Raw genomic sequence first — 14355 nt, forward strand, 5'->3', positions numbered from 1 at the left:
CTCAATTTGCTTCATGTTTATACATGCAGACTCATTCAATTTTGTAATATAAGAAAATTATTAATTAAAACATCAATAGGCCTATTTTATGGTATAATGGACTTTTTGGGTCATATCTAGAATATTCCATGCACCACAGTTGGCTATGGTTGGTACTTTTGTTTTCAGTAATTGCCACACTGCTACACGCATGTGTTCGTGAATTACCGCATCCGGAATGTTGAAACTTGAAGCTGACAGTAGTGGCGGTAGTGGCTTTGCATGAGTTAACCTAAATTGCGGTTAGGACTATCGGCATCTATATTTTCGGACATCTGCGAAACCGGCCAAATTCTGGTGTTTGCATTGTTTTTTTTTTTATATTTCTTAAGAGACGTTTCTATTTGAGAAATAATTTTAATATAACTTATGCAGTCAAATTTTACATTTTAAATTGGGTGCATTCTATCGGGAAGGTAAAATATCTTGTTAATTTGATTTTAACAGTGATTAAGAATTACAAAAGGATATTATGATTGTTTAATGCCAGTATTGTAGATTAGAGACTAATAAAGTATTATTACTCTGAAATTCAAAGCCGATAAGTTAGATTATTGTTAATGCTTAATTTCGATTGTTTTAAAGATGTCAGTTTTATTTTTGTAGTCGGATGAAATTAAATCCGCGTATAATGCAGTAAATACAATATAATCTCAGTAAGTTTTAGAGTAGGTACCTTAGTTTCCAGATATGCAATGAAAATGGATAAAGAGGCAATCAGTTGTAGCATGTAATTAAACATAGGCCTAATGATGTAAACATGTGTCAACACGTTCTCACTATAAAATTGTCATGAATAAGGCAAGAGTTTGATGTAATACTGTATTGTACGTTACTCAGCTAAATCAGAAGGCAAATTTGTGAGTAAATTTTATGAGTTCTTTGCTTTTATAAACTGTTGTCAGTATCTAATTAAGAGTTTACGTTCATAACTAATTTCAAAGTGACTTTACGAATGAAAAGCGCAGTGACATGAATTTCTTCACTTATTTACATATCGTGTTATAGTTCTTCCAACCTGTAAATGCATTTATGTCATTATCTCAGGAATAAAATTTCGCGAGAAACTTGTTAGACAACGTAAATAGTAAAAGTTTTGTGAGAAATGAGGGTAAATCTTCGATCCCGCTACGCACCACACGAGAGAGAAAAAAACTTACTTGAATAATTCAAAATAACCTAAAAATTGTAGCACGTCCCTTTCGAGATACGATGTGATCCCTGCGAAAGCTAGAAACCCATTCAACTCGCTCCAATATCTTCGTTTTTTATATACCTGATGGATCATTTTCTCGTACATTTTCACAGACGTCGGCCTCGGTAGCGTAGTCGGTATAGCGCTGGCCTTCTGTGCTCGAGGTTGCGTGTTCGTTCCAGGCCCAAGTCGATGGCATTTATGTGTGTTTAAACGCGATAGTAAATTTACCGGCATGTGAAAGAACTCCTGCAGGACAAAATTCCAGCACACCAGTGACGCTGATATAACCTCTGCAGTTGCGAGCCTCATTAAATCATAATTAAAAATTTTCACAGACAATAACGACATAACTCAACGGTACCAGTATCATTTTGCATTACGTGGGAAAGCAAATGTTATCTATCAAAAGTGTATATGTAAGGCATACAGAAAGCCTAAAAAAAGCAAACCTAACCTGTCACTAATCCTCGGCCTTACTAAAACTCGTTTTTTGTCTATCTACCTACCTACCAAAAAGCGTAGGTAGGTATATGTTAGGTATACTGGTACCAAAAGTCTTTCAAGGTTCTACAATGTCTCACGTTCTTTCGTAAACTCTTAACTTATGTCATTTCGATACTGGGAAATATAGGATCTATTTGGTTTTACTAGTCGGAAAAAGTAACAAAAGTGAACGCAGACAATTCCGCAACGAGAGAGATTCAAAGTCATACTTTTTACAAATAACTTCTGAGTGTGAAAATTATGTCGTAACCAAAAAAAAAAAGTTCAGTAATTTTGTAACTTAAATTCAGTACTGGAGCGACAAATGTTTTAGTGACGTTATTGGTAACCGCATACCGGTAGGTAATACAATAACTTTTAAACAATCATTAGTTGGAACATCATTAATGATCACTGGGCAGGAACATTATATTTACGAGTTGGGTTAAACGAGCGTTGAGCGGATTCCGCCGATTTTGGAATAGACACCGACGCACTTAGGTTAGGTTAGGTTAGGTTAGGTTAGTTTAGGCTTTTATTGTCCCGTCAAGATGAAGGTGAAAGCGATTGAGTGTGATTTTTTGTTTTCTATGTTGGCAGTTCAAGTATGTCGGTGTCTATTCCAAAATCGGCGGAATCCGCTCAACGCTCGTTTCACCATGAGTTGCACTTCAGTATGTTCGAATTCCACTTTGGCAGATTTTCAGAGGTTTCCCTAACTGTGAGATGAATTCTATGGCGGAGCTCCTCATTAATCACCAACGCCAAATACATAACACTATAGTTAAACAAGTGATTTAAAAAACAATAAAATTCCTGTTAAACTTTCATCTGTTAACCTGCCAAAAATTCAGGGAAATGTAAAAACATTTCATAAAAACGGTATGTTAGATTCGAGAGGACAGGCAGTATTTGTTGACTTTTGCCAGTACACAGAGTTTAGCAAAATGAGGATAGGTATTTTTTTTTTTACCTTCATTAACTGGTGGGTGTGATTTGGTTTCCAGGATTGTAATGGAGCAATCAGTGGGACCAAGCAAGCTGCTGCCAATTCCTCAGACTGTGTAAGTGTGCTTTAAATGTTTTTGTCATAGATAGCTTTGGAAGATGCATATGCAATACATTTAGCAACCTACAATCATAATTGTTATTACCTTAAATTTTATTACTCACTTCAACAGTGTTACTAGTCGGTTAAAGTCTCGATGAAGGTTACTTACGTCCCAGTCCCTATAGGAACTTGATAAAATACCTTGAAAATGCCTAGGATTTATAGTATTGATTAGTAGAAATTGATGTGGTTACTGGGAGAGCTGTAAGCCAACAAACCCACCCTAAATATATATCTTATTTATATACGACCATATTTCGTAAATGTAACAGTCTGTTTCAGTGGCGTCAACATAGTAATAATACTACACACCTAATCAAACCTAACCTAACCTCTCTCATAATACTACACACCTAATCAAACCTAACCTAACCTCTCTCTTAATACTACACACCTAATCAAACCTAACCTAACCTCTCTCATAATACTACACACCTAATCAAACCTAACCTAACCTCTCTCATAATACTACACACCTAATCAAACCTAACGTAACCTCTCTCATAATACTACACACCTAATCAAACCTAACCTAACCTCTCATAATACTACACACCTAATCAAACCTAACCTAACCTCTCTCATAATACTACACACCTAATCAAACCTGACCTAACCTGTCACATAATACTACACACCTGTAGTAACATTTCTCACGTTTAGTATCGTTTGTATGTATTGTCGACCCTGCTTAAAAAGCACACGCACACACATGTATCAGGGGCATAACTAGAAACTTTGAGGTCCCTCCAAAAGTTTTAATGTGGCCCCCCCCCCCCCACCATTTTTGAGTTCTATAAAGTGAGAAGACTCTTACATGTTTTACTATATCTGAACAATTTTCATACTACACATCTCATAAATTATTTACTTACAAATAGTTTTTAAGGAACCGGCAGGTTCATTGCCGCTTTCACATAAGCCCGCCATCGGTCCCTATCCTGTGCAAGATTAATCCAGTCTCTATCATCATATCCCTCTTCACCTTCTTCACTTGACAATTAGGAACATTAAATCCGGATGTTTGAGATGGGTAGAGCATGTAGTACGTATGGGCAAATCTAGAAATGCATGTAGAGTGTTAGTTGGTAGGCTGGAAGGAAAGAGACTTTGGGGGGCCGAGACGTAGATGGGAGGATAATATTAAAATGGATTTGAGGGAGGTGGGATATGATGGTAGAGAATGGATTAATCTTGCCCAACATAGGGACTTATGTGAGGGCGGCACTGAACCTCCAGGTTCCTTAAAAGCCATTTCAGCCATTCTGGTTGTCACGAATGTTACATTTTTACTATTTCGAAACTCGATATATTGAAAATGAAATGACTTTTGTCAGTTTTTTATTATTGGAATGGATTTAGAAGATAATTATCATTTTGCAGAAAAAAAAGTTGTATGAGTAAAATTTATTATTATTGCAGAAAATAAAGAATGTTACAAGATTTGTTAAATCACTTCACACTGTATTAACAAAAAGTGTAAAACTCAGGTCTCTGCCTCAAGCAAAAAGAGATTCATTCTCATAGTGTCCATGTGGAAGCTATGCAGATCTCATGGCATCCAATTAGTTCACAAAACCATAATCAGTAAATATTTTATAGCTGTTTCTTCCATGTCACGGATGTTGCAGATGAGTTAATGTCCTTCATTTGTCCAGTTTCAAAACAACTGTGACATTTCTAAGTCAAAATATTCACTTGAACTGTAAGATTGCTAATTGTTATTAACCCAAACTACTTAAAATAAATGCCAGGAAGAATGTAGTACAGAGTAAAATGTTCCTTGATCCTGGAGTTCTGGAATTAACAGTGCGGGCTCTCAAAATATTTCTTCAACAATAGCTTCTTCAAAAATATACATTATCAGCTTATATCTCTATGAGTAAGTGCTGCAAACTTTAGGAAAACAAAAAGTACCCATTACGTAGCCAAGACCACTTAGATTCAATGCCTATAAATCTTGTAAAATATTTTTCGTTTGAAAATAAAACAATAGAATATTTCAATTTAGAGGCTTATCTATATCTTACAATAATAGCACAGTCTACTATATACAGTCACGAAGCTCAATATGTAGTAAATATGCATCCATAGATAGTTGCTAACCACTAGGATCGCTACTATTGCCTCATTACAAACAATGCGAAATAGTACCTGCACAGTCTGTTGTTCCTGGTACCCTCATAAACTCAAGCTTCGTGACTGTATATACTAGACTGTGCTAATAGTAAAGAAATATTTTTGAAAAATATTTTTTCATTGGAATTCCCAGTTTGCCTGGAATGGCTGATTTAAATTTAGACACTACCTTAAGAATGAACTCTTCCCCTTTTCGAATTTAGTTGATTGTAAGCTTATCTAGTGTGATGATGAACCACGTGGAGGTCTGTGTGATGGTCTGTGACTGTCACAATAATGAAATCTATTGTCTGAAGTTTTTTCTGCAGTGTTGTAATGTGATTTGCTACTCAGAGTTGGGCATTCCGTCTCAGTAAGTGTGTGTTGTACAGGCGCTTCACAGGAACGGATGATAGCAACAGTTCAGAAGTGTTCTGTGAGAAAGTGACGATCATACCCAGCTCTGGGCTGCACGAGACAGGAAGTTCGAAAGTGAAACTAAAGAATGTAGTGGACTACAGTTGGGAGCTTCGCTTCTGCACGGGCCAGCTGCTTGCTGTTCATGTGGGCGGCAAGTACATTGCGTATGGCATTAAAGGTGAGTCAGCTGCATTCGTGAGTATAAAGAGTTTGCATGGAGTCTTTTGTTCATCTGTCTGCATGAAGAAACTTGACGTGCTGGATGTATTTTTTTTTAATTTCATGTACGAAAAAAACTGTTTGGTAAATGGATTTTAAAAGTTTCAGATTTGTTAACTGTACAGAATTTTAAAATGAATGATCAGTTAATGAAGCCATTCAGACTTGCACCAACAGCCTTATTCACTAACCCACTTTATTTGACGCTAAATAAATCAGTAGTTTTTTTCTGAGTTGGTTATTTAACGATGCTGTATCAACTACGAGATTATTTAGCTTCGAGATGATATTTGGCGAGATGAGGCCGAGGATTCGCCATAGATTACCTGGCATTCACCTTACGGTTGGGGAAAACCTCGGAAAAAAACCCAACCATGTAATGAGCCCAAGTGGGGATCGAACCTGCGCCTGAGTGCAACTTCAGACCGGCAGGCAAGTGCCTTAACCGACTGAGCCACACCGGTGGCTAAATCAGTAGTTGATAGAACATCGTTAAATAACCAAAAAGTAAGAAACTAGACTTATTGTTTATATTATATGCAGGGTTTATGCTAGAAAATAAATAATTATCTCAAAAATGCACAAATGAAAAATTATATTTGTACAATTTGCGAAACGCTTGTGCAATATTATAAATAATTGTGCTGAAAGATAAAATTAATAATCAAATATTTTTTTTCTTCAATCGTTTCAATATTAAATTTTCTAAAAATTTTTATTAAGAAAAAATATTTCCTGAACCAATAGGTAAAAAAATTTAACATTCAAATTTACATTATAACCCTTATTATTCTGAAGTAAAAAAAAAAATTGTATTCACATTGACATGTATACTATAATAAAATATAAATAACTTGAATAATTAAAGGAAGAAAATCTCATCTAAATAAGAGGACTCTGGGAAGGACGCCAGAATACTTGTAGCATTACCGCGCTGAATGGCGATACCAATGTGCTGACGTAGATATTGACTGCTTCGAGGGTCCCCAGAAAGCTGCACTAAACTTCTGCCTATGGTGGAGATGAGAGCTTTGGCTTCACTACACCATGATCCAAACGTTTCAACCGCAAAAGGGACAAAAATATAATGATCTGCAAGATGTTTATATTTATGGTGTCTACTGACAGCGGCACTTTCTGCTGCAGGTCCTGGTGTCTTAGAGGTTGAAGGGGCCAGTGTGTCCACACATGTGGAATCCCAAATTAAGGATTTGCCTACACGCCACGGGACTAGAGTCAGACCATCGGGTCTCTTGCCGTCTGAACGGCTGATCCCGGAAGGTTCTAAGATGGATGGAACCCCTGAGGATGTTAATGCTCTTTTAATGATGTCATTGAGCGATGATTGATGAGAGAGACGCCCCTTACTCATGACACAACTCAAGGCATGGTGGCCATAAGAATCTACAACATTGCCACAGATGCATTTATGAATGTGACAGATTTTGCAACCGAGGCGTAAAGCCACGGAAACTTTAAAGGATCTGGGATCCATAAGGGTACCGATGTTAGGGGAAGGAATTGCATGAAGCCAAGATCCTGAAACATTTTGTTGTAGAGCAAAAAAACGAGCACGATCTGTATCTGAAGAAAAAGATGACTGAAGGGACTCCTTAACAAGAGAGATTAGTATTTCATCCCAATTCTTTTGAACCGCTGGAAAAGATGGAGGATCAGAGTTATTGGAAACCTCACCCCATCGAACTAAAGCCTCCTGCACAAAAGGGATCTGAACCGAATCACTGTAAGAGGGAAAAATAGATTTGGTTCGGTCCAAAACCCCGTGTGCAGAAGCTAAAAATGCCGGCGTACAAATATCACTCAAATTAATAATTGTGCAGAAGGTGCTATCTGGAGGTTAATGATGATTCCATAGCATGGTGATATTTTTCTCCCTCTAGAACCCATCATGACTTTTGGGACTCATTGTATAACAATAAGATGCTGGAACAGCATTCTGGCATGTTCCACCAGAAAAAAAAAAAGCACTGGACTTAGTTAAATTATAATCCTGAGTTAATATGCATAATGTTGTTGATGGATATTATCCCAAAAAGAATTTGTTTGGCTAATTCCAGCACACTTTTATTTTCTGAAATAAATTATTAATATATTTTCATGAAGGTGATGGATCGTAAATAATATATTAAAGAGAGTTTAATCTCTTCTACTAGGTCTTGTATTCATAATGACATTTGTCCCTACAGATGCTATATACGTGATGTATTACAATTTGTGTTTGTATGACAAGCTACTAGCACTGTGATGTTGAGAAAAGAGGGCCTGTGTTGTGTTTCAGCTGGAAGTTCCAATAGTGGTGTGGTCAGAGTAGTGAACAGGGAGAGCGGCGAGAGGTCGCTTATTAAAGGCATGGAGGGCATGGTGCAAGACATAGCATTCGCCCATATTCCAACACAGGTTGTACTGGCCTGCGTGGACGAGTTTGGAAACCTCCTCGTGCATCAGATAGAGGAGACCATGGGCAAGCCTGTGTATCCTTTAATCTATGTTGAATTTTAATAATTTTTTATTTCACAATATTTTAAAATGAAGTGACAGGACTGTTGAGCATAACTATATATAAAAATATTTATGACATGTTCATCTGTAAAATAAAATTGTAAAAATTAACACTTAAATACATGCGATACTTCATAAAGTTATATCGTGGGCCAGTTCAAAAGGGAAACAGCTCAATCTTCCTCATGACTGCCCAGACGGAATGCTTTACTCCCCTAAAAATATCGTGGTCTTTCGTTAATGAAAGCATCTTGGGAAGCTTATGTACAACACATAAATATCTGTAATACTCTTCTTCGTGTTGATGACTGCCATCTCCACAATGTTAGGGACCTTGTAAGTGAAAAAGTTTCTGCTCTGTCAAAATTGAATATCACAGCTATTGATGCTATCAACTGATCAGGTCGTAAAATTCGTAAACACTTAAGAAATGACGCATTCCAAACTTGGACAAACCATACCTTGCGTGGTAAAGGGGTTATTGTTTATAGTGATCTCCCCAAGGCTAACTCATGGGTGAGCAATCGAAAGGGCCTATCTTCCTCAGAATGGACCAGTGCTTTAAAAATGTCAAGCAATATTTCGGCGGTTCGCGCAATACCGGGCAGAACTCTAAGCACAACCCGCTGCCGTCATCCAGACTGTAGCGAGCTTGAAACACTTGGACACGTGCTTGGACAATGCTCCAAAGGCAAGCTGCTGATCAATGCTAGACATCATCGTGTACGACATGCTTTGGCGACATCGTTAAAAACTTTAAATTGGGAGATTCATGAGGAAGTACATTGTGTATTATCAGATGGTTCTTTTAGGTGGGCAGACATTATTGCTATCAACGGACGCTTAAAATGGGCTCTTGTTCTTGACCCTATTATCCATTTCGAAAGAAACTTAAATCAGGCCACCGAAGTTGATATTGAGAAGAAGTCTATATATGAACCTTGTCTGCCGTATCTTTCTCAAAAGTACAACGTCCCTCTTAAACAATGGTCTGTCATTGGTTTGCTGTTTGCCAGTAGAGGTTCATTTACAAAATTCACATGGAATTATCTTAAGGAACTTCACATTCCTTTTGATTATGTAATGTCTATTCTTATAAATATTATCAAGGATTCTCTTCAAATATTACATCTTCATCTCTATTTCATTTAATCAACTTATATTTGCCTTCAACAATTCACTTTCTTTTTTCTTTAATGTATCACATCACATTATATTGTACATGTTTATTGTATTCAGGACCCTTGTGGTCACTCAAATTCTTTGAGCTGATGTCTATAATTTAGAAAAATTATTAAAAAATTATTAAAAGCTGCACTTTAAAGATTCATATTGCTGTGAAAAATCAAATTAACACACACTAATTTGAAACATACCTGAAACATAATTAACAGAATTTGGAGTATTTCAGTGATCCTTTGATTTTTCACAGCAACATCAAGCTTTAAAATGCAGCATTAAAATGTATATTATGTTAAAATCTAACAGTATTAAAATATACATAATATCATTAAAATTTATTTAGCTAGACATGTTTCAAGACTTGCTGACTGCAATATGTACCAGCATGATGTACTAGCATGAGCAACAGCTGATCCAGCCTCCAAGCTACTGAAGATGGGACAGCAAGTCCTGAAACATGTCTAGCTAAATGAATTTATATAATGTGTTTTTTAATACTGTTGGATTTTAACATCTATATATATAATTTGAACTGGTAATGGAAATTACAGGAAAACGGCTGGACGGATTTTTATAAATGACCCCTCATTTTGAAGATTGGAACTCGAAGTTTTTCGGAAAAATAGTAGTTTTCAGTGAAATGTCAATTTTTAAACATGATTTTCCTATTTTCCAAAATCCATCTGTCGCCAGTTTTGAGAAATAGCTAATAGCATTCACGGCCGACTTGATATTCCCTTCGCTTTTTTTGTAAAGGAGAAGCGAAGCGAGCATTAAGTCAGCCGTGTTGCATTTCAGAATAAAACAAAACACATACTACAGTAAACAATATTACACGAAGGCCATGATCTCCAAGAATGCTGACATATTTAGAGCTCAAATTAAATTGGTTATTAAAAACTTACCTTACTAAAAATAATTTACAGGTTCGATTCTGTGGTGTGTAATTTTCTGGGTACAGCTGTGTATTGGATATTAAAAACTACAAAACTTGAGGTGGTTTGATGACATTATTACCATTAGAAATGAAATATTATTGTAGTTAATGCCATGATATGTCTATTTTTCATTAATTATACATATTAATGCTATATTGATGATATGAGAGTGAAACGTTTTGGGGTTATATAAGTAGATGTAGAGAATAACTTAAATTAGATTTTGATTTCTATATTTTACTGAGTGGCGGCTATATAGTATATGTTACTGAAAGCTATAAAACTTACGTAAGATAATATTATTAAAAATAAAATATTTTTATAATTATTAATCAAGTGGGGTTGGGTCTTCATATATTTAATGGCGGTGTGGTGTAGATATTTATATGCGTGGTTCTCTTCAGTATTGGCTCGAGAGAGAGTATCTTTCATTGTTATGGAAGCAAATAACTTTCCGAATGTCTGGTATTCTTCATTGAAAATAAATCTGATAAATGTTTATTTGAACGTCTAATGAACTTAGTTTTCAGCATTTGCTGCACAAGCCACTAGTAATATATGTATCCAGCTGTTTGCTCACAATATCAAGTTCACTGTAAAGTCTACTGTAGTCTATTGAGTTTTTGTTTTTCATGAGAAATGAGGAGTATTTTGATCGGTGTTCATTATAGATGCCTGCTGCTAGTAGCCAGAGTTGGGGTGTAGTCAATATATACTGCAGGGCTGTGTCTTCTGCAACTGGTACTGATGATTTTAATTTACTTCTTTTGTGGTTTATGGATGGACAGTATAGAAGAATGTGTTCCAGATCTTTATCATGATTATTACACCACAGACAAGTAGGAGTATCAGAAAAGTGAAATCGTTGTAGGTACAATTGAGTGACAATGTGACCTGTTCTGCCTCTTGTTAAAAATGTTGTTGTTGTTTTCTAATGCCAGGCCTTTGACAATAAAGTCATTTGACCTCTTGCACTCCAATATTTTTCAAAGGCCTTTGACAATAAAGTCATTTGACCTCTTGCACTCCAATATTTTTCAAAGATATTATCATGACCAGCCACTGAAGCACAGATTTTGAAGTGTTCCGAATCCATTGCATGGTTTGAGTTGCACAGTGGGCAGTTAGGGGACTGATATATTCCAATTCTGTGCAGGTGTTTGGCCAAACAGTCATGGCCTGTTGCCAATCTAAATGCAGCTACAGACGATTTTTGTAGTAAATCGGGAACTAACTGTGGATTATGATGCAGAGAGTTCCAATTTTTCCCCTTGAGATTGTGCTATCAAATTTTGTTTGTTGAAATCTAAGTATGTAGATTTAATAAAAAATGGAAAAATGTTACAAAATGTTTGAACGTGTCTGGGCAAGTTTTTGTACATTTCCAGATCATTTGGTTTCTTTTCTTTGTCAGAAGAGAGCCAATTGTTGATTCATAGATTTATAAAATGAGACATTTTCTGCCCCGTATCTTTTTTCCTTAATGTTAAAATATTTTAACTTAAAAAGAATTGGTACATAGCCTATAATGAAATAAAAATTTTGAACCCTTGCCGAAAGAATCTACTTTTTTTAATGAAAAATATTTTCAATATAGGGTAAAATTCGTTAGCAAGTATGGACATAATTTGTATTATATCAGTATTGTCTTTTCTCACTTTATGGATCTCTTGGATATGGAACAACAAGTTTTGATGGTGAAATCGTTGCAATAAGTGAAAGTCTCAGGAATCTTCTATTTCACATCAATAAATTTAAGAATGCAGTTATATTGTCAGACTCCAAAGCAGCTATTCTATCAATAGTCTCTAAACACACACCTTCATCTCAAACAGCAGAAATAACTAAAATGCTCTCTCAATTAATATCACTCAATAAAAGAATTGTATTCCAATGGATACCATCCCATTGTGGAATCCTGGGAAACGAGAATGCGGATGCTTTAGCAAAGAAGGGCAGCACTGCTACTTACAGACCTGTTACTAAATCTACGTATTACTCTGTGAAAAGATTTATTAAATCTACATACTTAGACTTCAACAAACAAAATTTGATAACACAATCGCAAGGGAAAAAATGGAACTCTCTGCATCAAAATCCACAGTTAATTCCCGATTTACCACGAAAATCGTCTGTAGCTGCATTTAGATTGGCAACAGGCCATGATTGTTTGGCCAAACACCTACACAGAATTGGAATATATCAGTCCCCTAACTGCCCATTGTGCAACTCAAACCAAGAAATGGATTCGGAACATCTTAAAATCTGTGCTTCAGTGGCTGGCCATGATAATATCTTTGAAAAATATTGGAGTGCGAGAGGTCAAATGACTTTATTGTCAACGCCTGGCATTAAAAAACAACAACAACATATTATATCAGTATTGCAATTGCATAGTGGCCTCATGGTAGTTTGTCTACTACGATATAGGTGTCTCTGAGTATTGTGTTAGTTTTTTCATGCAGTTGTTCCCTTGTTTTCCCCATTTAGTTGCCCTTCACCTCCTAGCCTAGTTGTCGTAAGTGGTGCATTGTTGGTATCACTTGTGAGGTTCAGACATTTCTTTATAGACAGTTGATTAAAGAACTACTAAACACAGCTCACTAATCTCACAACATGGCACCTCTTGTTCTACGAAGTGCTTCATAAAACTTAAATTTTGTACTTATCGTATATATTTCTTCAAACTTTTTCTCTTCTAATACAATGCAGATTCAGCTTTTTATTTTATTGAAGGATATTTTCCAGACCTACATGCAAAATATACGAAATTTACGGTGTAAGTAGAGGTAAATGAAGAAGCATACTTTTTTTTAGTTTTGTGGAGGGTACCTAATATTAATTGTCTCTAAAGACAATTATTTCATTATTTCAGTCCCCTAACTGCCCATTGTACAACTCAAACCAAGAAATGGATTCGGAACACCTCAAAATCTGTGCTTCATTGGCTGGCCATGATAATATCTTTGAAAAATATTGGAGTGCAAGAGGTCAAATGACTTTGTCAAACACCTGACATTAGAAAACAACTTTTTTCTTTAGAAAAAAAAATACTTATTTCGATAAAACGAAATTTTACTGTAACGAAGTAATTCAGAGTTTCCTAGGATTTCGTTATACTGGCATTTTACTGTATACACAGTGTTTCTCTCAACTGTACTTGATTTCAAATGTCTGTAAACATTTAATGGTTTGAGATATATGATAGCTTAATATCAAAGACGGACATCTGACCTCAGTCGAAATTTAGATAGCTGTGGTTTTTTATACAATTCATGCTCTTTCCAGTTATAGTGAAACCATATGCAAACTCTAACACTATATTTATAAAATAAATTGTGTTAAATATTACAAAGAACACAGTGAATTAAAAAATTGCCTCTAGATCAAAACTATGGAGACGACAGATGTCCGTCTTTGATATTAAGCTACTCATATATTTAAATTAAGTATCGTAAGGCAGGAAAATTCAGCAAACTACAGTTTCATTGCATATAGACCCTCTTCAAGTGGCAAATGAGGAATGAAGTAGCACAAATATGTTGGAGGTTAATGCTGATCCCATAGCATGGTGTATGCTTGACACTGCACTCAGACGTGATCCTTAACTCTCTGTCAGCTGCACTCTTCTGCTTCATGTTGAGCAGAACACAGATCGCACACCCAGCAGCAACCACAGAGTCATCTGGTGTCCATACATACCTGATGACGAGAGCTCCGATGTTGCGTATGACGATGTGGCCAAGCTCCTGGTGCTAACACATGGACCAAAGGTGAGCAGTCACAATGTTCTAGCCGAGCCGACTGGCTGCAGTGAAACCTTTTTAGTATAACGAATCTTTGGAGGACTATTTTTTTATCCTTAAATGTAGGTTTTTCTTAAAAGAGATCTTCATTTAATGTAAGCAAGAAAAAGCTGAGAGTAGAAATGAAAGGTGTTGGGTGAAAAGGGAATGTCACGAAACATCATTATCAAGTAAAACAAGTTTTAATATGTGTACATTCCTGGTTTTTAAACAGTGTACCAATTAGTAGAAGTTAGAACATTCTTAAGCCATTTAATTGCTGTGACAGCTGCAACGGGGTTTGAACACGCGTCCGACAGGGTGCGCGGCAGACGAAACGCT

At 36.0% G+C, this 14355-nt stretch overlaps 1 protein-coding gene across 6 annotated transcripts in view; it reads left to right on the forward strand.

Annotated features, from left to right (window-relative positions):
• The first annotated feature begins 217 nt into the window (after positions 1–217).
• The window catches only part of Ge-1 (Enhancer of mRNA-decapping protein 4 homolog Ge-1), a 45483-nt gene continuing 31345 nt past the window's right edge, over positions 218–14355 (forward strand). For 2 of the 6 annotated variants that reach the window (XM_069842640.1, XM_069842645.1), the window contains exons 1-5: positions 219–455; positions 2728–2784; positions 5342–5547; positions 7867–8080; positions 13848–14001. In XM_069842640.1, coding sequence (XP_069698741.1) covers positions 2735–2784; positions 5342–5547; positions 7867–8080; positions 13848–14001 — 624 coding nt within the window. In that variant the 5' untranslated portion in view covers positions 219–455; positions 2728–2734. Of the gene's footprint in view, positions 456–748; positions 900–2727; positions 2785–5341; positions 5548–7866; positions 8081–13847; positions 14002–14355 lie in introns of those variants that run through there. The other 4 variants (XM_069842643.1, XM_069842644.1, XM_069842642.1 and 1 more) reach the window with 4 other exon arrangements.

Source organism: Periplaneta americana, chromosome 12 (genome assembly GCF_040183065.1).
Source record: "Periplaneta americana isolate PAMFEO1 chromosome 12, P.americana_PAMFEO1_priV1, whole genome shotgun sequence".
Taxonomy (NCBI): Eukaryota; Metazoa; Arthropoda; class Insecta; order Blattodea; family Blattidae; genus Periplaneta; species Periplaneta americana.